Consider the following 16938-nt stretch of genomic DNA (forward strand, 5'->3'; position numbering starts at 1 on the left):
GAGCTTCCGCCTGTTTCATCACGTCTTCTCCAACATTGTTAGGACTCAAAAATCTTTGTGAGCTTATCTCTTTTGTAAGTGTCTGATTACCTTTGAAATTAACTTTTCTCCTGTCTTTGGCTCATTTATTGGATCTCAGGTATTAAGACTATTCGTTGACACCTGTTACACTCGACTTTGAGAAAGGGATGACTTCTAAAGGAGAGCTGCGCAGGATGGGGTGGAACTGGCTGGTTTAGACATGGGCGGGAGGGGTGAGGCGGGGGTTGGGAGCTGGAGAGTCGTTAGACGGAGGTGTTAGCTGACCCGCAAGGCTTTCTGGAGGTTTTGTCTATGGCGGGGGCCGGGGTTGGAGCGCTGCCGCCGGCGCTCGGATCTGGGATGTGGGGCCCTCTCCCCCGCACCTACCTGCAGCTTCAGCTCCTGCCCGCGGCGCCTCAGCGCCTGCAGCGGGTCCCGCGGCCGCCGGGCGAGCATCGGCCTAGCCGCCGCCGGCGGGACCGCGCCGGTTGCCAAGGAAACCAAAGCGGGAGCTCAGCAAGATGACGCTATCAGCGGGCGCCGCTACCCAGCGCCACGGGATTCGCTGAAGGACTTGAAAACAACGCCTCTGGATTCCTAGGATGGGGACGGACCTTGGCGTCCCGGACTGTGCTTCTCGTCACTGTCACGACCTTGTACCATGCAGTGCTCTGTTCTGTGCAGCTTTCCGACGCCTGTTCTGCGAAACTAATCTTTAAAACAGTTTAAGTATGATAAACTACTTAGTTAATGAGAGCTTTCTTGTGGCATTTGTGGGACTCACGGTTTCGCTGCATACTGTCACTGGATAGGAGGTTTTGAGTTTTGAAAAAGCCTCACTGTGTAGCCCTGAACTCACAGAGATCCACCTGCCTCCCTGGTGTTGGGATTAAAGGCGTGTGCCATCACACTTGGTCCAGAGGCGGTTTTAAATTCTTGCTATTTGGGGTATTGCTGAAATCTCTCCCAAGTTTTCATGTGGTCCATCCTGAATTCTTTGAGGGTGGCGATTCTGTCTTATGCAGCAAATAGATATTTCTCAAGAGCCCCCGCTTTTTTTGTTCACTCTGAGGAAAGGTGGTAGTATTTCCCCTGAGATTCAACCCTCTAAATCCAATTCCCAAACTCCACTACAGCAACCCTGCACTTCCGAATGGTGATGATCCAAGTTCACCCGCTGACGATGTTATCCCCAATGTATCTGATTGCTATTGTGACTCCTGGCTCCCAATTTACTGATTCCAATTTGACCAAGATAGAAGTACCATCTCCATGGAAGACTTTTCCAGTATGGGGAAGGAGCGAACTTCATACATTTAAATAAGAGAAGGTAGAAGGGAAAGATATGTTGACACAAGAGATGTCTCAAAAGGGAATGGTCTACTATAAGGCTAGAGACACACAGGACATATTAACATGAACATGTAGTAGAAAACGAGATTAGTATGGCATAGGACACCAACATGTTTAGAGAGGGATGCTCAGAGGAGGCACATTAAAGGAGGTTGAGTGTATCTGGATGCTGCATGTAAGCAATGAGAAAAGAGGGCTGAAGACGTGGCTCAGTGCTGAAGGGCATCGACTGCTCTTGCCAAGGACCCAGGTCTAATTCCGAGCATCCACATGGCAGCTCGTAACTGCTTTAAAACTCCAGTTCCAGGGGAACTGACACTATCTTCTGGCCTCTGCATGTACCAGACATGCATATGGTACACAGATACGCACTGGGCAAAACTCACACAGATAAAATTTAAAACAAAAACCAATGCAAATATCAGGCCTTCCAGGAACAGGCCCAGAGACAGAGCTGGTCCAGTCACAACTTAGTTTAACCCTGTATTTTCAGTTTGGGACAAAATGTGAGGGATGTTGACTAAAAAAACTTCCCCTACCCTGGGGCTGGAGAGATGGCTCTAAAGAGATTGGCATCAACACAAGATACCCCAAGACAAAAGCTGATGCCATGTCATTCATGCACAAGTGTGCTGAAGATAATTCACTACAGAGAATAAGCCAGTTCCTTGTCTCATTTCCAAAGGAAACTCCAAAAATATGCTTGATTTTGTCTTTTTTCTTGGTTTATATCTTGGAATATTTGTGCTTTGGTTTTTTGGTTTTCTTCATATTGGATTAAGATTTTGTTATTTCTCTTCATATTGGATTAAGATTTTGTTATTTCTCTTATTCTTGTTACTGCTTTAATAGTTTGCTAAGGCTATACACTGTACCTAAGGACTGATATTTTTAAAGCCCCCGTTGAGTAAAATGAATGTATTTTTATGAATAAAATACAACTTCCAACTTTTCAAAAAAGAAAAAAGATACCCCAAGATGAATTTCTCAGAGGAAGAGAGGGGGATGAATATTTGTTCTTGGGGGGGGGGGGTCGACGGACAAAGGACTGCCTCTGGTTAGAGAGACAGACATGGCCCATAGACAAATGGTGCTTTATAAAGGTAAAAAGAAGAAACCCCATGTTGGGACAAGGTGTTCAATTTTGATTGGCATGTCAATGGGGGCTTTTGATTGCTGGACTTCAATACTTTGATAGCTGGACCTTGGTAGTCAGCCTCAGGAGGAAGTGGCCAAATAAGGGAATGGATCTTAGTGGTTAGCTTTAGAAATGTAATCTAGCAGTTTTTAGCAAGGCAGTGGGAATGGGGGAGAAGGGTAAGGCCTGCAGGTCTTGTTTGCCATGCTTGGACTGGCTAGAGTCCCTTCAGGCTCAATTAGGAAAATGCTTACTATACATGCATGAAGATCTGCCGCCAAACACTCGGTATCCGTTAAAAACCCGAGGTGGGACAGGGCAATGTGTAACACAAGTGCTGAGGACCAGGGTCCTGAGTTTGGAAACAGGCAGACCAGACCAGCCAAATATAAATTCCCAGCTGCAGTGAGGGGCTGGAGAAATGGGTCTATGGTTAAAGTCTCTGCTGCAAAAGTGACTAGTTAGGAGTCCGAGAACCCACGTAAGTGCCCAAGTGGAGCAGCAGTCCCTAGACAAACTTTGGATCTACAACTACATATATATTCACATACGCACTCATACACGTGCACATGCATCATATTACACACACGAGGAAAAGGAAAAGGTGGAGTGCAATCTAGGCAGGTACCTGAAGCTGGGTGAGGGATGTTGACTAAAAAGCTTCAGCCTACTAAACAGGCTGGAGCTCTAAGAAGCAACATTTCAGCCCTTGATGGATTCACAGAGTAAGAACAAAGTTAAGAAATAATAAGGTACAACAATCCTAGGAAAATAGGTAGTGGGGTTTTCCTGAACTTTCTTAACTTTCTTATGTTAAATGGTGCTGAGACACAAAACTGATTTTCTTAAAAATGAGGACAGTGCGTCAGAAATGCATCTTATAAATAAACAATCAGGGACTTGGTCACTTGATACGACTGGCATTTATCATTAAGCTCTACTCAAAGGTTTCTCCTTCACATGTACATTCCACGTCAACACAACTTGACAATTGCAGTAAACTTTCATTCTCACATCTATAATGTTTACTTCAGTCACTTGCCACAGCTCCGATCTTTTCTGAATACATCTAGGAAAAGGACCCATAATGGCCCCTGGATCAAATCTGCCTCCAGGCTGTACCAAGGATGTGGAAGATTCCACAAGAAGATCTCTGCTTTCAGGATCCAGAGCTCTCGCTGCAGCAAACTGAATGGTAGGCAAAATACTCCTTTCCTTTGTGAGGAGGGAAAAGATTTAAAGATATTTAATTTTTTTATTTTAAAAATAGATTCATAAAGTGCAAGAAGAAATGATTTCTTTCCAGTGCTTTATATCCATCTTCGACAAGCTGTTGAAAAACAGAAAGAATAAAAAAATCAGTAACAATCTTTAAATTACGGTACTGTGAAGGTAAACCAAGAATGGCAAGAAAACTAGAGCGCTGATGAACAGCTATGATGAAACATATGGCTCCTGACATTCACTTTTTCTACTCTATCTGGCTACCAAAAACTAAGACTTCGAATTGAAGTTTGCAGAAATATCAAAGCCATAGCTCTACAGTGTGTCTATTAAAAATTAATTTGGCCAGGCGGCGCATGCCTTTAATCCCACCTAGCACGCGCGGGAGGCAGAGGCAGGCGATCTCTGTGAGTTCCCCAGCCTGCGTTACAGGGTGAGTTCCAGGACAGGTGCCAAAGCTACACAGAGAAACCCTGTCTCGAAAACAAAACAAAAACAAACAAACAAACAAACAAACAAAAAAAGAATTTGGGGGCTGGGGCGTGAAATACTTCACAGTTCCTTCTCTCCTCCCCGCCCCCCACTTTTTTCTGTCCAGTGTTTTCCATTTCGAAGTTAAATGTTAAGGTGCAACTGTATCGCACGTGGTCAAACATTCCATTAAACTGAGCTGTAACACCGGAAGAGTAAGTGACTAGAGAAGACAACTTTTCTGAGCTCTAGTGCAAACCACATTCCTGCAAGCGATGTAAAGGAGACCCAAGACTCCCCCGGGCGAGTAGCCGCGCGGCTCACCCTATCCGGGCCGCGTGGGGCTTGGGGAGTGAGGATCCGGAGGGCTCCAGCCGCGGCGCGCGCTCAGGCCAGGTCCAGCTTCTTCTGAGTCGTCGCCAGCTTGTCCTGCAGCCTCCGCTTCCTCCAGTCCAGGTAACGCCTCCGCAGCCGATTTGCCTGCTAGCCCAGGACCACTCCAGAGGCGAAAGCCACTAGCACCGACACCTGCAGCGTCCTCTCGGATACGTCCGCCATTGCAGCCACCCGGTGCGTAGAGTGGAGTACGGAAAGGCGCAAGGATCAAACGTCTTAGCGCCCACTTAGAACCCGCCCCGAGCATGCGTGAGGCAAGGGAGCAGCGTCCTGCGGCTCTTGGGTCAGGGAGAAACAGTCTTAACCATGCTGCAAGACTGTCTTCATTTCTGGATAGGCTCCGCAGTTTTTGTTTGACATTAGTCAGACATGGCCTTGCATCATAGCTGAGTTGGTGTCATTTACTCCTGTTCGTTTTTCTTAGCAGCTGAATAACTAAGCTTTCTGGTAACTTGATTTTAAAATAATAAACGAATAGAGAAATTTGTTAATAATACATTCTAAATGAACGAATGTAGACGAAATTGCCTTTAGTAGTACATTTTGTTTATCTCAGCACACATGATGTTATGTCAATATGTAATCAATCAGCTTCCGAGTTACTAGTGTCAATGCAATAACCACAGCTCTCAAGTTAAAGGAAGTCAGAGTTTATTCTGGAGCCATTATGAATGACCATGGCCTGGGAACACAGATTTAGGTTACTCCAAACTCCATGTTCCAACGTGGAAGCAGTTTCATTAAGTTTTATAGTTTTACATAACAAAGAAAGTCATAAATCAAGGCAAGTTTAAAAAATACACTGGCAGTTACAGGAAGATGGAGAAGGCTTTTCTATAGGCCTAAGAAAGCATATGTTTGAATCATTGCCTTGACTGAAACAATCCAGGACAGAATGGTTTGTTTTGTTTTCAAAATAAATACCTATTTGGGAATCTCCCCTACTTACCTTTTTATAGCAATGCAAGTGTGAAACCAATTACGTGTCATTAATAGAGGGGGTTAGCATACAGTTGGATCAATACAAATGGAAATTTGGGCAAGAAAACCAACAATGTCAATAGATAGTAACATAATTTAAAATAGCCATATCAAGAGAGTATCATGAAGTTTAACAGATAAACACTGGAAGGGTTCCCACTGAAGCAGAAGAATGTCCAGTAGCACTGTACCATTATTTAACATCATTTTCAACCTTTAACACAAAGACACAGCAAAAAACAGAAATGACGAAAATACACACTGCTTTCATCAAGAGAATAACATGGCATTGGGTGGTGGTGGCACACACCTTTAATCTCAGCACTTGGGAGGTAGAGGCAGGTGGATCTCTGAATTCCAGGCCAGCTAGGGCAACACAGAGAAACCCTGTTTTGAAAAAGCAAAACAAACAAACAAAAAACAAAAACAAAAACGAAACCAAACCGAACCAAAAGAAAACAAAAAAACAAAATTACCCCCCTAAACCAAAACCCAAACCGAAAGTAATATGGAAACTTCAAAGAGTCAGCTGAAATCAACAGGCTTCATATTTTCAAACTCCCAGCTTAAAAAAAAAAAAAAACCAGCATGTGGAGGGGGCTGATTTAAAATAAACAACCACTATGATGGGACTCGTGCAGCCTTGAGGCAGGCGGAAGGGCTTGGACTTCCTTCTACTGGATGTGCCTCCCCATAGAAGAACTTGCTTTCTTGTTGGGGGGAGTGGGTGGGGGAGGCTGGAGGGGGCAGGAGGAGGGAAGAGGGGGATCTTTAATGGTGTGTAAAATGAATGAAAAATTTTTCTTAATTAAAAAAAAGAAACAACCAGGAAATATAGTCCTAAGTATTTAAATTAGTACTAGTTTTTGAAATAAAACTAGAGGGCCTTTATTCAATTGAGGATAACATTTTTTTCCTTTTGGTTTTTCCAGACAGGGTTTCTCTGTGTAGCTTTGCGCCTTTCCTGGATCTCGCTTTGGAGACCAGGCTGGCCTCAAACTCACAAAGATCCTCCTGGCTCTGCCTCCCGAGTGCTGGGATTAAAGGTGTGCCCACTACCGCCCGGCTGAGGATAACATTTTAAGACATAAAAGTCAAACACCATATAAGACTATAAATCAGGCCAGCCCTGATTGGACTAAGAGAGCCTTCATCCAGTGACTGATGGAAGCAGATGCAGAGATCCACAGCCGGGCACCAGGCTGACCTCCAGTAATCCAGTAATAGATGAGAGGAGGGATTCTGTGATCAGGGGACCTCGAGATGATGATGGGAAAACATGCAGAGATTACCAGCCACACTAGTGGAAACCCATGAACTGTGGACTAATAGCTATGGAGCCCCATAGGACTAGACTAGACCCTCTAGATACGGGAGACAGTTGTTTAGCTTGAACTGTTTGGGGGGGCTCTAGGCAGGGGGATCGAGATCAGTTCCTGGTGCATGGGCAGGATTTTTGAAGCCCAGTGCCTAGGGTGTGACACCTTACACAGCCTTGGTGCAGGGGGGAGGGGCTTGGACCTGCCTTAGCTGAGTATGCCAGGCTCTCCTGACTCTCCTTGAGAAATGTGGGATGGGGGGTGAGTTGGGGGACAGAGGGAGAAGAGAGAAGAGGGGGGTATCCGTGGTTGGTATGTAAAGTGAAAAGAAAATTTCTTAATAATAATAAGAAAAAGAAAAAGAAGACTGTAAATCAGTCTATAAAGCAGAACTCTAAGTTGATTTGGGATAAATAATTTGAAGTTACATACAAGTCTTACAAAAGGAAAGAGAACATACAGAAAATGGACAAATGGGGGTTCACTAAAAAAGAACACAAGCCTAGCCCCCTTCCCCCCCCCCCCCCGCAAAAAAAGTGGATATATTTGGCCTAATCAATAAGAGAAATGCAAATTAAAGACTACAGGGAAATACAATTTACCAGCCAAACCAATGAGTCAAAAGCCTGATGTCAGGTGGCAGCGGCACAGGAACAAGGCCTTGTGGACCCTGGTATAACGACTATGGGGGCTAGTTGTGGACATTCCCAGCACTTGGGAGGCAGAGGCAGGCGGATCTCTAGGAGCTCCAAGCCAGACACAGCTACTTAAGGAGACCCTATCTTAAACCAAAAGCAAAGCAAAGCAAAAGAACAGCACATGGATGTAGGCAGAACCTTTCTGAATAGAACTCCAGTAGCATAGGAAAGGAGACATCGGCAGAGTGGAGACAGCTTACACAGTGGGGAAAAACTTTCCCTCACTGTAAATATACAGAATATTCAAAGAGCAATAAAAACTAAATGCGCGCGCACGCGCGCACACACACACAATCTGCCAGTCAATAAACGGGCTAACGTGAACGTTCTTGGAAGTAACAATGGCCTTCAAGTACTTATAAGAGAGCATTCCATATTCTTAGCCACGAGGGAAACGCCAACCAAAACTGCTCTGAGTCTCTCACCCTCTTCAGAACAGCTACCACTAACAAGAGACAAAAATGCTAGTGAGGATGGTTGAAATGTAACCCTGTGTGGCCACTGTGGAAATCAGTGTGGAGGTCTCTCACAAAAGTGAAAACAGAACTGTTTATGACCTGGCTATCCCACTCCTGGGTATACTAAGGAGTCTATCTTCTACCAGAGAAATCTGATCATCCATATTGATTGCCCCTCTCTTCAGAACAGCAAGGAAATGGAACCAGCCGAGATGTCTATCAACTGATGGCTGTGTAATGAGAATGTGGTATCATACAGAATGGAATTCTATTCAGATGTACATCACGAAATTTGTATGAAAATAGATGGAGTTAGAAAGTATAAATAACTCAAGTTAGAAGAACACAAAACGTGTTTTCTATCATATTCAGACCCTAACTTACATGTTTACATGCATATAAGTGGAGTCAACAGTAACAATAGGCTACGAAACTACAAAGACCTTGAAAAGCAAAAAAAAGATGTTGAGGAAGGAGGAAGGGACATGGACAGATGAGATATGAAAGCAGAAAGTAAGCTATGGGGGAGGATGTGTTAAGAGTACAAAGCAGGGTGGGCTGGAGAGATGGCTCAGAGGTTAAGAGCACTGGATGCTCTTCCAGAGGTCCTGATTCAATTCCCAGCACCCACATGGTGGCTCACAACCATAATAAGATCTGGTGCCCTTTTCTGGCATACAGGCATACATGCAGACATAACACTGTATACATAATAAATAAGTCTTTTTTTTTTAAAAAAAAAAAAAGAATATTTAAAAAAAAGTACAAAGGGTTCAGAAGGATGGGGGAGAAAAATCAACAAAACAAATTTTGTCTGAAAGTGCCATAAGGAAACCTAATCCTACATATGCTAATTAAACATAAATTTTAAGTCTTTTTGGCCTACTTTGGACTTAAATAGGTCAGTGTTTAGAAAGGTGATTTCTAGAAAGCATTTAAATTTGAATCATTCTCATAAAAACTTGTATACAAAGAGCAACCCAACTGATTAACCTGCTTCACATGGGTCTCTTTACTTTGTCGTTTTGTTAGACTATTTATAACAACTAGGGCACATAGACATATCTTATGGGCTTTATTTTTTAACATACATACATAAATAAAAGTGTGGAAAAAAATAGGATTCAAAATGGGAGGGAGTTTTAAATTTACAAAGTGTTTTTTTGGATAAGGTCCATATCCATATTTTATTTTCTCAACCGCTTATATTCTGAGAGCAGCACAATTAGCCTATTACGCAGGGTCTTAATCTTGTTGGAATACTGTTGTTCAAATAATGTCTTCAGCTTTTGTCTCAACAAATCCAAAGATGGAAGATGATGACAATCCGGTATGTTCAACATGGTGTGAAAGAATTCCTCCCACATATCCAAATGAGGAAGCCTGAAGAGACAAAGTATCACAATGGAAAAAATGCAACTTTGAACACATGCAGCAATCTGTTCCTGCATCTATTTCCCATAGGTGTGGACATGTTAAAAGAACAGCTCTCACCCATTTGCGTCTTAGCAAACCAAGAACCATCACAAACAGAGCGAATTAAAAATCCAACCAAATATCTAAACATACCTCGTTCTAAAAACATGATTTAAAAGTCTTCTAGCAATAGTTCTTCAGTATAAAAATCACCTTTTTTTAAAAAAAAAAAAAAAAAAAAATCTATCTTCTTTAGTTTCCTGTGTACACCACACTGCCAGAACTGATAATCTGGTTACGTGGTTCTGATAAGCCTAACTGCATATACGGCAAGATATTTGGACAGATAGGCTGTGGACTTTAGGACAGAGCTTACACTTAAAGGTCTTAGCCACTTATAGTAGTTAAAGTTAACTAAGAAAAACTCCAAAACAGGGAGAGAAGGCCCTGGAGAGAAAACAGACACACTGAAATCTCGCTCTACATGGAAACCAAGAAGGAAACTTCGGGCTTTTTTTTTTTATGCTACTGGCAATAGAGAGAAGCCTTCTGAACGCTCTGCTCCTTTGACAATGGGCAAGGAAAACAACAAAGCGAATGAAGTACTTGCTGAACTGGATGGTTCTATACAGAATAAAAAACTAAGTTTTCTTTTGGGTTCTGAATCTATAGTACACGATGTTTATAAAATTTCTGCAAACGCTTTCCCTTTTCTGCTTTGATAGTGAGTGGAGAGATTGAGAGAAGCCTCAGTCTAAATTTTTTTCAAGAAGGAATAAACATGTAAATTCCATTAGGCTAACATATGAGTCATTTTTTTTTGTAAACGTTTTTATATCTCAAAAAAGTTAATATGGTATATGGAAACGTACTTGAATAAACAGAATAATAGAATAATCAGCTTCAATTCAATACCACCAGAGGTATGTTTATAGTGTTACTTTAGGGACAATGCTGACATGATTAGCTCCAGACCAGTCACTAACCTTCAAGTATTTTATAAACTAAAGTCACATAGGGGCGGAGTTTAAAACCCTGTCTTGTAACAGAAGTTACCCCATGCTATTTGTAATTTACAAAACAGCTTCACCTATATTATTTTGTTGGCTTATAAGATCTGAGCAAAGCAGAACCACCATGCTCATTTCCATTTATATAAAGAAGAAAACAAGCAAACAAAACCCCAAGGCTCACCAACACTGACTTCACTTACAGTAAAGAGAAATAGTCAAGAACAGGATGCTAACCCACATGGCCAGGAGCTCTCACTGGTTTCACAAGGCACTGAATGCTAGATTTGCTCGGTACTAATGTCAGGAGTATGCTGTTACCACACTGCCCAGGCTCATTTTCTGGCTAGAAAAAAATCTACTATTTTGCTGTTAATATTTTTTTTTACTGTAGCACCAATGCCAATAACCTACCTTCTAAAAAGACCTTCAGGTTTCCAGACTCCTCCTTCATTTTTTACTTTCATATAAGTCCCAAAGAGCATACAGTATATTGTTGCAGCAACTCCATAGTAATCAACCTAAGAAGAACACAGATATATGCAATGTAAACAGTAACTTATATGTGAGTATATTAAAATACGTCTCTAACTTAGAAGCTCAATAACCACAGGGTTTTTACATTTGCAGAATTCTCAAATCCAGTGATTTGCTTCTCTGAGTGCTTATCCAAGCTTTCAGTGAGGCTTCTATGAACACAAAACACTAATGTCTCTGAGGTAACGGAAGCTCTATCTTCATTTAAATAATGTCCTCCTCAAGTCCTTTGTTCTATCACTTGGTGCAAACACAATAATCTCTCAGCTTGGCAGTTGCTCCAATTCTATCCCCTGGGACTCTGGTGGTATTGTATATCAATGCCTCTGTGTGATGTGTTCATAATGGAAAAGAACGTTCTAGTGTGGTCCAAATCTGTAGGATAGCAAACTATCTACAATCGACCCCCAGATCAGCATTCATCTACCTGAAGCCTTACTGGGAGTAACTGACTAGATATAAGCCCCCCCACTCCCCACCTGTGTCCCCTTTATTATGGTCTTCTGGAAGCCACAGCTCTTATCTGGCAGTTGGTTTAACCCAGGCTCAAAATCTTTACATTTACCCTAATTAGTAGTATCTACTTTACTTGCCAACTAATATTCTACTTTGTTAAAAACTCTGAAACTTGCCAGGCGGTGGTGGCGCACGCCTTTAATCCCAGCACTCGGGAGGTAGAGCCAGGCAGATCTCTGTGAGTTCGAAGCCAGCCTGGTCTCCAAAGCGAGTTCCAGGAAAGGCGCAAAGCTACACAGAGAAACCCTGTCTTGAAAAACCAAAAAAAAAAAAAAAACTCTGAAACTTTCTCACAGAATGTATTTGCTTTTTTGCTCTGTTGACAGAATCTGTACTAAGAGAGGAAGACTCTTCAAAAGTAGAATTTCTTCTTCCTCTTTCAGCCTTACATTCTACTTTCCCTTCAATGCCCAAGAGACCAGTTCAAACTACCTGGAGCTCTAAACTCATTTTGAAAGTCTGGTAGGTGTAATAAAGAACATGTTTCCAAACCTCTTGCTTTCCTTCCATACCTGGTAGTTCCATGGCTTGTTACTGAGCATCTCAGGACACTGGAAACCAGACGTTTCACACTTTCCTGTAAATGCAGTTCCCTTAGGGAAAAGTTTCATATCTATACTCTGACCCAGGTCAATCAGTGCCAAGCCAGTAGCCAAGTCTTCATGATCCTGCTCCAAAAATCTACATTAAATACAAACAAGGACCAGGATCCATGAGCACAAATAACAAAAGGATAGCAGTGAGATGTTAGGGAAGAACTCCACAAGAGTGTCACACTTGCCTGTGTCCTAGTATGAAGTTATCTGGCTTAATGTCTCCATGAATGATTTCGCAGCTGTGGACTTGTTCAATCATGTAAAGCATTCTGATAGCGAAAGTGATGACGAGAGCCTGGGGCATCACTTTTTCTGGGGTATTTTTATAGAGGTTAATGGCATTCTAGAAATAATGCAAATGTAGAGGATTAATGAAATTTTAAGTCAAGGGCTTTATACCTTTCTATTCCAATAAATGTTCCAATTGTGAAAAATAGTACAGGTAGGGGCTGGAGAGATGGCTCAGAGGTTAAGAACACTGGCTGTTCTTCCAGAGGTCCTGAGTTCAATTCCCAGCACCCATATGGTGGCTCACAACCATCTGTAATGAGATCTGGTGCCCTCTTCTGGCCTGCAGGAATACATGTGGACAGAACATTGTATACATAATAAATAAATCTTAAAATAAAAAAAAATAATTAAAAAAAAAAAAAAGAAAAATAGTACAGGTAAAAACCAGAAATGCACATGCATTTCATGTTTATGCCATGAAAATTAGACACTTACTAGTAACGTCCCATAGCTGTAGAGCTCCCCTACTAATATGCTGCCATTCTGGAATAAGTGAGCAGAATAAAACTTGATGAACATGTGATGCACTGCTGGCTTCAGTCTCTCCATCAGCTGCATCCCAATGTAGAATTCCCAGGAATTGGCAGGTTTCTGAACCTGCAAATCAAATTAGGGATGTGATATGAATATCCTTACCCATATTCTGTAAAAGAATAGCAAGAAAGCAACTCCTCCCAGTTAAGGATGTGACAAAAATCGAGGACAAGCCAAGGACTGGTCAGCAGTATAGGGCTTGCAGGATAATCTTAGTGGTAAGACAATTCTGAGTCTTCATAGGATAGCTGTGTTTAACTGTTGACTGAGGCCTCATTGACATCAGTATTTAAAGGGGAGGAGGTAAGGGAAGATAACAACTTCTAAAATTCACATCTACATTATACAAGAAGTTACTCAGATCATTTACCTTCAAAATACATTTCTGTTTACTTTTGGTATCTTTCATATCTCCATGAATAGCTTCATAGACTTGGGCAAAGGCCCCTTCTCCAAGAAGGTGATTCACATAGACCAGCAAAGAACCTTGGAAGATAAGGATGTCAATGGACAAAAAGCCATAAGGACTATCAAAGTGAAGAATTCCTGGTACCTGAACTACTTTAATAAATTAAAATGGGTATAATCTGGGGAAGTTTTCCCAGACTTAAATGAAAGTAAACCATATACCTGCCATGAAAGAGCCTCCTGAACAAATTCTCCATAACAGCGGGGTGAGGGCAGCTCTGACGGCCCAGTATACTTTTATGTGTGGCCTTGGGTCCTGGCCCTTCCATTACCTGTTCTGCCTGCTCTGTACAACTGTTGAGGTATTACAAAGACTATGTAGAAATCTGTAATGCTTTTTGGAGAATATACATATTTTACAGGAGAAAAAAAAGACATATAATAACTTTATTTGGATTTAGGTGGTTGTGAGCTGCCCAATATGGGCACTGGAACCCAAACTGAGGTCTCCTGAAAGTGCTCTTTTTTGGTAGTGGTCAAGACAAGGTTTCTCTGTGTAACAGTTCTGGCTGTCCTGGAACTCGCTTTGTAGACCAGGTTGACCTTAAACTTACAAAGATCCACCTATTTCTGCCTTCTGAGTGCTGGGATTAAAGGCATGTGCCACCCCACCCGGCTCAGAAAGTGCTTTTAGCCTTTGAGCCACCTCTCCAGCCTGGAGTACATGTTTTGTTTTTTGTTTTTTTTTTTTTTTTTTTTTTTTTGTTGTTGTTTGTTTTTTCAAGACAGGGTTTCTCTGTGTAGTTTTGGTGCCTATCCTGGATCTTGCTCTGCAGACCAGGAGATCCGCCTCACTCTGACTCTTGAGTGCTGGGATTAAAGATGTGCACCACCACTGCCCGGCTGATACATGTATTTTTAACTCTGATAGATTACTGCCAAATTAAAGTCCCAACAGCAATCACAATTCTACTATCACAGCTTAACAAAATTTCTCAATACTGTAGATATTAACTCTTTCTTGAAGGCAGAAAGGGTAGGAAAATCTCAGTTACTATCAGTTTCTCACAAACAAGAATTCAAAGTTCTATTATCCATATAATTCTTACCCAGTTGGAATTCTGTCTTGGGCTTGATGGCTGGAAATTTACACGGCCACTCAAAAGCATTTGAATAGGAACTCACTGGTTTAGATAGCCCAGACAGAAGTTTAAGAATCAATTCATCATCCCATGGGTTCTCAATAGTAAAGTCTTAAATAGGAAAAATAAAAAAGAAACAAATTCAGCATTCAAATATTTCAACAGAAATTTTAGATAAGTAAGTAAAGGTATTCATTAAATAAGCTTTCAAAATCTTACCCTATGTAGAGCACTGATTCAATAATAAAAGAAGCTAAAATTGGGAGATCTGTCATTATTGTCACTTTAGATCTACAAATTTAGGTGACTACGCAGCTATGATAAAGGGAATCAACTAGCTGCTTCCTGACTCATCTGGAGTTGCAGGCTTCATGCCTTCAAAAATTAAAGCTGCATGCCTTTAAGTACACTTAGACACTATTAATTAGTTGCTTCTAGGGCTCAGACGTATACTCTTTCACTGTTTCCCCACTAATATACAAAGTACACTACCTACATACAATTTGCATGAATGAGAATACTATGTACACAAAAGAGAAAACAATCCCTAAAGGAAGACAAAGCCTAGTCTCCAATTTCGTGTTATAAAACATTCTATCAGTGGTGGTTTGAAAAGGCTACTCTCCAACATGGAAACTACTTTCTTAGTATAAACAGAACATAGTTCTGAGATTTATTAACTCATTTAGTTCTTACAGTAAGTCTCTAAAGTATAGTATAACCTTCACTTTAAGATGTATTTATTTTAATTTTTAATGTGTATAGATTTTTTTTTTCCTGCATGTATGTATATGGAAAGGCATCAGATCCCCTAGAATTGGAGTCCCAGACAGTTGTGAGACCATGTGGGTGCTGGGAATTGAACCTGCGTCCTCTGGAAGAGCAGCCAGTGCTCTTAACTCCTGAGTTATCCTCCAACTGACCTCTACTTTAAAGAGGAGCACCATAAACTTGGTTGGGGAGATGGGAATTGGAGCTTTGTCTTAGAACTTAGTCTATTTTCAGATTCTATGTTCTCAATCATTATGCAAGACTTTCTGTATAAACAAGGGACAGAGGAAGATACCTCTTAATATTTGGTCTTGACTGATGTTCTGTCACATACAGGGGTGAGGGTAACATTAGATTATGTTTGACACATAGTAAACTCTCAACCTTGAACTCTTAAAAAACAATTGTTTTGGAAGGAGTTATTTGTATGTGTGTTTGCCCGCATGTGTGTATGTGCACTATGTGTGTACCTGGTGCCCAAAGAGATCACAAGAGGGGTTCACATTCCCTGGAACTAGAATTATAGATGATTGTGAGCCATCATGTGGGTGCTGAAAACCAAACCTGGGTCCTCTTGAAGAGCAGTCAACAGTTCTCTTAACCAATCTCTCTGGAGAGCCATCTCTCCAGACCCCTAATTCCTTTTTCTTTTATTTTTTGGTTTTTCGAGACAGGGTTTCTCTGTGTAGCTTTGCGCCTTTCCTGGATCTCACTCTGTAGACCAGGCTGGCCTTGAACTCACAAGTTCCACCTGCCTCTGCTTCCCAAGTGCTGGGATTAAAGGCGTGCACCTTTAACAGTAGCGATCCTGGTGTCTTTCAAGATTAAAATGGATTGACTGATCTCAAATGTGTTAGTAGTGAATTATTTTGTGATGCAGTTACAAGTTTGTCTAAGTTTATTTTCTATTCAGTGTATTTAACTCCCCACTCAGTTCCTTCATGGAATAGCTTTTCTATGCTATTGTTCTTATGGCATAACTAAGATTGAGCATGTGTGCATACTTGGAGCATTGACATTTCCAAGTGAACTAGTCTGCATCCATTCAACTTGGAGCCCAGCGCTGGCATCTGGTAGGTCCTCCATGGGCACAAGGTCAGTGCTTGTGCATTTATAAGCCTCAAGGCCGAACACTGCTTCCTGCGTGAGTACACCACCTGTGGCAGGCTGGCTAGGATAATGTAAAGATGATGAAAATTTCTCCTGAATTGGACTGGATGTGCAAAAAAAGAGAAAACAAAAAACTTTACATGATTAGAAGCCTATTAGATTTGATCAAAATAAAATAGCTTCCTTTCATTCTAAGAACACTATTCAAAATTATCTCACAGGTTGAGTTGATCAAATAACTTTCATTAAACGAATATGTGTAAATACTAAAGCTACTAAGATATGAATATGAACAGAAATAAAACCAAAGCCATTTAATGTATTAGGTAAATAGGTAAGGTGATATATTTGGTATTTAATAGGAATTGTAGGGAGGAATGAGTTTTTTCCTAAAGCTACATCTAAATAGCACTACTGTAATCAAGACTTGAGTGTTTTCCATTCTAAAAATGGGTTATTTTACAACACTAAGACAAACAAAATATCATCATAATCCAAGAAGATTCTGATACAATATCTCAGCTCACACACACACACACACACACACA

At 41.3% G+C, this 16938-nt stretch overlaps 3 protein-coding genes across 10 annotated transcripts in view; all 3 read right to left on the bottom strand.

Moving 5' to 3' along the window:
* Positions 1-514, bottom strand: part of Nphp1 (nephrocystin 1) — a 50757-nt gene extending 50243 nt beyond the window's left edge. For all 4 annotated transcript variants that reach the window (XM_059261376.1, XM_059261375.1, XM_059261374.1 and 1 more), the window contains exon 1: positions 409-514. In XM_059261376.1, coding sequence (XP_059117359.1) covers positions 409-477 — 69 coding nt within the window. In that variant the 5' untranslated portion in view covers positions 478-514. The remainder of the gene's footprint in view (positions 1-408) is intronic.
* A 3820-nt stretch (positions 515-4334) lies between these two features.
* On the bottom strand, positions 4335-4765 carry Mtln (mitoregulin). Its single transcript, XM_059259568.1, is given in 1 exon segment — positions 4335-4765. A coding segment is annotated over 1 exon segment (171 nt). The 3' UTR covers positions 4335-4594.
* A 4352-nt stretch (positions 4766-9117) lies between these two features.
* The window catches only part of Bub1 (BUB1 mitotic checkpoint serine/threonine kinase), a 35256-nt gene continuing 27435 nt past the window's right edge, over positions 9118-16938 (bottom strand). For 4 of the 5 annotated variants that reach the window (XM_059261378.1, XM_059261380.1, XM_059261379.1 and 1 more), the window contains exons 18-25: positions 16285-16493; positions 14477-14620; positions 13330-13445; positions 12861-13022; positions 12320-12477; positions 12051-12219; positions 10900-11006; positions 9118-9442 (exon numbers count right to left, since the gene is read on the bottom strand). In XM_059261378.1, the coding sequence (XP_059117361.1) occupies positions 9247-9442; positions 10900-11006; positions 12051-12219; positions 12320-12477; positions 12861-13022; positions 13330-13445; positions 14477-14620; positions 16285-16493 (1261 nt within the window). In that variant the 3' untranslated portion in view covers positions 9118-9246. The remainder of the gene's footprint in view (positions 9443-10899; positions 11007-12050; positions 12220-12319; positions 12478-12860; positions 13023-13329; positions 13446-14476; positions 14621-16284; positions 16494-16938) is intronic. The other variant, XM_059261381.1, reaches the window with a different exon arrangement.

Source organism: Peromyscus eremicus, chromosome 4, assembly GCF_949786415.1.
Source record: "Peromyscus eremicus chromosome 4, PerEre_H2_v1, whole genome shotgun sequence".
Classification (NCBI taxonomy): Eukaryota; Metazoa; Chordata; class Mammalia; order Rodentia; family Cricetidae; genus Peromyscus; species Peromyscus eremicus.